General features: G+C 34.0%; 2 protein-coding genes across 2 annotated transcripts; both read right to left on the bottom strand.

Moving 5' to 3' along the window:
• Positions 1-344: 344 nt before the first annotated feature.
• On the bottom strand, positions 345-1,301 carry LOC136705163 (olfactory receptor 10G4-like). Its single transcript, XM_066678489.1, has one exon. The coding sequence runs from the start codon at positions 1,299-1,301 to the stop codon at positions 345-347; it is 957 nt and encodes a 318-aa protein (XP_066534586.1).
• Positions 1,302-2,560: 1,259 nt separating this feature from the next.
• On the bottom strand, positions 2,561-3,505 carry LOC136705101 (olfactory receptor 5K1-like). The gene has a single exon (XM_066678366.1). The coding sequence runs from the start codon at positions 3,503-3,505 to the stop codon at positions 2,561-2,563; it is 945 nt and encodes a 314-aa protein (XP_066534463.1).
• Positions 3,506-6,523: the final 3,018 nt, after the last annotated feature.

Below are 6,523 nucleotides of genomic sequence, written 5' to 3'. Positions count from 1 at the left end.
ATTATAATTTATGTTTTGGTGCTACTACCCTGAAATACATCCATCCATCCATTATCTGTAACCGCTTATCCAATTCAGAGTCGCGCACCCTAAAATACAGCATTTCAAATAAGTTATCAACTTTTAGAAAATATACTTTTGATGTTTTTAAGAAATTTTTTTATGTATTGAAATTTAAAGCAAAAATAAAAGTCTATATTAAAATCAGTCTGAGACATATAAAACAAGTTTTACATATTTACATGTACTTTTACTTTTATATAATTCTGTTACACTTTGGCTGATAGTGTGTGAACTATAATTGAAATGTGAGATGAACAATAAAGCAAAAACTAAAAAAACACTTAGCACCCTTTTTGTTCAGCTGACTCAAATTTTGAAATAATTTTTAATATTTTATTTCTTATTTCTTTTGTTCTTAAACAATAAATGAATGGATTTATTAGAGAAGGCCCAAGAATCGACCCAACCATGAGCCCATTTCTTTCCTCTATTGTTAAAACTACACTAAACCTGGTCAGCACTATTCTTATGAAAGTAGGAATGTAGTAGCAGATTATGACTATAAAATGACTAAAGCAAGTATTGACTGCTTTTTTCTTGTCACTATTTGAAGACATTCTCACAACAATTATAATAATATTTAAATAGGACAAGCAGATGAAACCAAATGTTCCAAAAGTGAGTACAGATGTTAAAATAGACACTTTGTTAAAATATGGTTCAGGATCTTCACACGTTGCTCTGGTGACAGTTGCATAGTCACAGAACATGTATTTTACAGCTGAGTAACAGAGTTCTAGTGGGACAAGTGTAGCAGGCAGCATTGCTATAATTACAGAAGCTGCCAACCACAGAACAATATTGATAATAACACAACGTACATTTGTCAGAATAGAATGGTACCTTAAAGGGCTACTAATAGCTATAAAGCGGTCAAATGCCATGATAGACAAAACAAACATTTCCATCACACCACTTGCATGAAATAAAAACATCTGCAAAATGCAAGGTTTATATGATATAGATTTATAGCCAACCACAAGGATACCTATCATAGTTGGACAGGCACTTGTACAGTAGACTATGTCTACAAATGCTAAATTACAGATAAACAGGTACATTGGCTTGTGCATATGTTTATCCATGACAATAAAGCATATATTTGCAGTGTTAGCAATTATCACAATAATGTACACAATAAGCACAATAACACCAACCACCACTGGATTTTGCACTGTGTTAAATCCTCCAAAGACAAATTCATTAATGGCTTGTCTGGAAATATTTTCAACTGACATGACGGATTATAGTAAAGTCAACCAAAATAATCTAATTATTTAAAATTCCATAGAAGTCAGTGCATTTCATATTATCGTAAGCATTTTCTAATGACTGCCTTATAAGTCTTGGAAATCCTTAGTGTAACTGAAGAAATTGTTCTCCATTTAGAAATGTACAGAAATTCAGTTCAATGCAAGGAAAACTGAGGTAGACTGAATGCCTGCTGTCAAACTTGATCAGTTGTAAAAGTCATCTGAAGAAAATAGAGAAGGCCTCTTTTTATATAGAGAATGATTTAAGTAGGAAAGAGCTCATTGGTGATTTAGATTTCCCCACCTCCTTGTAGTGTTACTGCTGCTGAAATTAGTTATATATTGAAATAGTATCTGAACAGCAGGAAAACAGTCTGCAGCTCAATGCTACTGACTGCTACTGCAGCTCAAATATGTAAAGAATTATGCAGCTTCAATGTCTTTTAGGACTAGTTGGCCCGGATTACAATCTCATGTTCATGCTAGGGGTTTATCTAGTAGATGATGTTGCTTCTAAAGTAAATTAAAACATGCTACTGCATTTAACAGTGCAAAAGAATGTTGGCTTGAAACAGTGTATAAAATCTGATTAGCAAGCACTAATTCTAACATAAAAACTTTATGAATTAAAAAATTGTAAAATATATGTACTCTTTCTTGATTTTTGGTGCCATTTTTAAAAATCTGCTTACAATTCCTTTTCCTTTTTTTTGTCATTATTACTTTCGTATTGCAGAAGCACAGCTAAAAGTAATTAAGTTGGGAAATATTTGTCAGTAAAACTAAAATAATTGAAATCATTTGAAACTGTTTGCCCTTACACTGTGTAATTTCCATTATGAAATAACTGGTAAAATCATACATTGCATAATATTTATACATTAACTAAAACTTAATGTTGAAAATATTTCACCTTTTTCATTAATAGTTTTCATTTGCCATGTAAACAGATTATATAAAAATAATTTATTTTTAAAAATGCCATAAAATTGGCTACATATTTTGCTTGCATTTATGAAAAATGATCAGTGAATATTTTAACCACTGAAGACCTTTATTTATGAGTATAATATTTTATCATTAGAAATCATTGTAGGTAAAGATACTGTATATTTGGAAGAGAACAAAATGTTTCTTGAAATAAATAATGGTGGAAGAGTGGCATTAAAATATCTATACAATTTTTATTTCAGACAGTTAGACAGTATTATTTTCTTATAGTTCTTCACAACTCAACTTTTTATTTATGAACGGGGAGCAACTTTTGATAGAATCTTCAACAATTTTTGCCTGATTTCCTTTGTCCTGAGACAGTAAATAAAGGGATTTACTAAAGAGGGCCCAATAATTGTCCCAACCATAAGTCCATGTCTCTCCTCCAGTGTTAAAACTACACCAATTCTGGTCATGATTTTTAATACAAATGTAGGTGCATAATAGCAGACAATGACTATAAAGTGACTAAAGCATGTATTGAACACTTTTTTCTTGTCGCTCTTTGAGGACATTTTAACAACAACCATAACTATCTTCAGATAGGATAAACAGATGAATCCAAATGTTCCAAACATCAAAAAAAAGAATAAAATGGACCCATCATTAAAATATGGATTTGGATCCACACAGGTTGCCCTGATAACAGCTGCAAAGTCACAAAACATGTACTTCAGAGTTGACTGACAAAATGGTAGTGGAAGAATTGTAGCAGGGAATATAGCCAAAATAGCAAAAGCTGCTACCCACAAAGCTACAGATATCAAAACAGAACGTCCATTAGTCAACATAGAATGGTACCGTAAAGGACAACTTATAGCAATGAAGCGATCAAATGCCATGGCAGAGATGGCAAACATTTCCATTGTATTACTTATCTGATAAATAAACATTTGAATAATGCATGGAACATAAGATATGGTTTTATAGCCAGCTACAAGAACACTTATAATAGTTGGACATGAGCTTGTACAACAGATAATGTCCACAATTGCCAAATTACAAATAAACAAGTACATTGGCTGATGTAAACTTTTATCCATGACAATAAAATATATGTTTGCAAGGTTAGCAATAATTACAAGAATGTATGCTATCAAAACAACAACACCAACAACCAGAGGTCTTTGCACTGTGTCAAATCCTCCAATAACAAATTCTGATATGCTTATTCCAGAAATATTCTGAAGTGACATTTTCTGTTGACCCTGTATAATGCTAAGAAAAGCAGTATTTAACACAGCCTCACTGTATCTTACACTTGCTAAAAGTAGTGAATCTGTATTCTACAATTAAATAAATAAATATATGACTTAACGCATGTCCATGCTAGTGCATAGTTGTTTCAAGCCTTTCAAAGCCTTGACATTCTTCAAGCATGTCTTCTATTTAAGTGTCTGGAGATCGATGCAAGCTTTGAGAAAAGACAAATTTATTTGTCAACTATCCCAGACTTCATTACCTGTCCAGTGTTTTTACTGCCCTAGAAGTATGCTATTGGTGGACATATTTATACATGTAAAGTGCTGTGATGTACACCAAAGGAGCTTAGTGGTTTTGTCACATGTCACACCTCTTTTAATAGCAACAAATGAAAGCTTGTCAATCTTGATTCTCCAGGAGTGGGAAAAGCAGACAGACTTTATTTATCACAGGTTTAAAAAATATGTTATAGAAATCTGTGCCAATGTTTTTCAGTCAACTTTACATACAAAAAGACACAAATATGAATGTGCACGTCGTTCCCTGGTAATTATGAAGTGCTAATTAAAGGGGTATATTTTATACCATGAACTCTAGTTCCCATCACTAACAATTTAAAGAACTGTAAATTCCTTGACAAAGCATACTGAATGACTGAGATTTAAATATGAGACAACAGTAGTTTTTTTTCTGCAATAGCAATATTCTTGACAATATAACAAACCACCGAAAAACTTTTATTTTTAATTATTTATAAAATAAAGTACCGAATTGTTTTATTTACTGAAAAGTTGAATTTCACTACAAATGTAAAATTCCTGTCATTAACAAATCCTAGGCAACATATGACAAATTTAATTAGATGTCAGCTTTAGCATACCGAAAATAAAATTCTTAATAAATTAATATTATCTTATTACTATTCTTGCCATGAATGTTGCCCTTTGAGCAGATAAGGCATTAAATACAAACTACAAAACTAAGGTATACCTGTCAAATAAAAATAAAATTTGAAATAAAATTTATTTTTTATATGGTTCTTATAAAAAGATAAGTAACAAGAGACACATTTTTACTCTGAGACTCAGACCACGACCCTTAATGGCCCACCCATTCATGTTCATATTATAGCATGCTATTCTGCTCTTATTGGAGGATTACGATGTGTGAAAGCGCTCATTTTAGTCATATAAACAAATGCACATGGCTGTGTTTTCCCACTAAGCCTAGCTCCAAGATGGCAGAGACATTCTTTCAGCAGCCTGAAGAGGAATGGTTTCACTGTGTGATGAGTAAATTAAATATATTTGAACTAAAATACCACCCTTTACAAACAAACAATTGAGTTGGTTTCACTGAGGGGCGCCACGGTGGCGCAGCAGGTAGTGTCGCAGTCACACAGCTCCAGGGACCTGGAGGTTGTGGGTTTGATTCCAGCTCCAGGTGACTGTCTGTGAGGAGTTGGTGTGTTCTCCCCGTGTCTGCGTGGGTTTCCTCTGGGTGCTCCGGTTTCCTCCCACAGTCCAAAAACATACGTTGCAGGTGGATTGGCGACTCGAAAGTGTCCGTAGGTGCTTAGGTGTGAGTGAATGTGTCTGTGTTGCCCTGTGTTGTCCAGGGTGTATTCCCGCCTTGCGCCCGATGATTCCAGGTAGGCTCTGGACCCTCCACGACCCTAAATTGGATAAGCGGTTACAGATAATGGATGGATGGATGGTTTCACTGATGGGGTGGGGACTAATAGGCCATTATCTTTGACATTGGAGAGAGGATTTCTAACCATTGTTTCACACCTATCTCATGAATAGTCAATGTGTGAGCCACAAGTATTGAGAAAAACTGTGTCAAATCAGATTCATAGCAATATAAAAGAAAAACTAATTAAAATATCAGAAAGATGTAAACACAAGCATGTAGCCAACACCAATGTCTACAAAGTTCAGAGCTCAAAAGAAAACTTTATAAATATTCACGATGTGTTTTTTCACTATATATCAGTATCTTTGAAAATATTTTTTGGGAAGTCCATGTTAAAGTTAATTTAAACAAATAACAGATGAATGACAACAAACTTTTTTTGGGTAGGTGAAATTTGTTAAAACATCAAGGAATGTAAGATCACCTCAGACATGACTAAAAGACCTCAGACTCCAAGGAATTAAGAAACAATATGTATTTACACTGTGCTTGGTGTCAATCAGTTTTTCTTTATGGAAATAACCTCTCTGGCTTGGGAGAAACCTCTTTCACATGAGTATAGAGTGCTCTGTACAGAGGAAACAGGGGTGCATAAGTATCCCCCAGAAAGCCAGTATATACTATAGCAAATAGCAAATTTGGTGGGGATCAATTGTGCTTAATGTGTTCATAAACTACAAACCGGATTCCAAAAAAGTTGGGACACTAAACAAATTGTGAATAAAAACTGAATGCAATGATGTGGAGATGACAAATGTCAATATTTTATTCGTAATAGAACATAGATGACAGATCAAAAGTTTAATCTGAGTAAATGTAACATTTTAAAGGAAAAATATGTTGATTCAAAATTTCACAGTGTCAACAAATCCCAAAAAAGTTGGGACAAGTAGCAATAAGTGGCTGGAAAAAGGAAACTGAGCATATCACGAACAGCTGGAAGACCAATTAACACTAATTATGTCAATTGACAACATGATTGTGTATAAAAAGAGCTTCTCAGAGTGTCAATGTCTCTCTGAAGCCAAGATGGTAAGAGGATCACCAATTCCACCATTGTTGCACAGAAAGATAGTGCAGCAATACCAGAATGGTGGTATTTTACCCAGCGTAAAATAGCATAGACTTTTAAGTTATCATCATCAACCGTGCATAACATCATCAAAAGATTCAGAGAATCTGGAACAATTGCTGTGCGTAAGGGTCAAGGCCGTAAAACTCTACTGGATGCTTGTGATATCTGGGCCCTTAAACGTCACTGCACCTCAAACAGGAATGCCACTGTCAAGGAAATAACAGAATGGGCTCAGGAA

Source organism: Hoplias malabaricus, chromosome 1 (genome assembly GCF_029633855.1).
Source record: "Hoplias malabaricus isolate fHopMal1 chromosome 1, fHopMal1.hap1, whole genome shotgun sequence".
NCBI lineage: Eukaryota > Metazoa > Chordata > Actinopteri > Characiformes > Erythrinidae > Hoplias > Hoplias malabaricus.
Note: the sequence above shows the minus strand (reverse complement) of the source record. Positions and strands in the feature narration are given on the sequence as shown.

Excerpts from the sequence above, each read along its gene's own strand:
- LOC136705163 (XM_066678489.1), bottom strand. The coding sequence starts at position 1,301 with ATGTCAGTTGAAAATATTTCCAGACAAGCCATTAATGAATTTGTCTTT.
- LOC136705101 (XM_066678366.1), bottom strand. The coding sequence starts at position 3,505 with ATGTCACTTCAGAATATTTCTGGAATAAGCATATCAGAATTTGTTATT.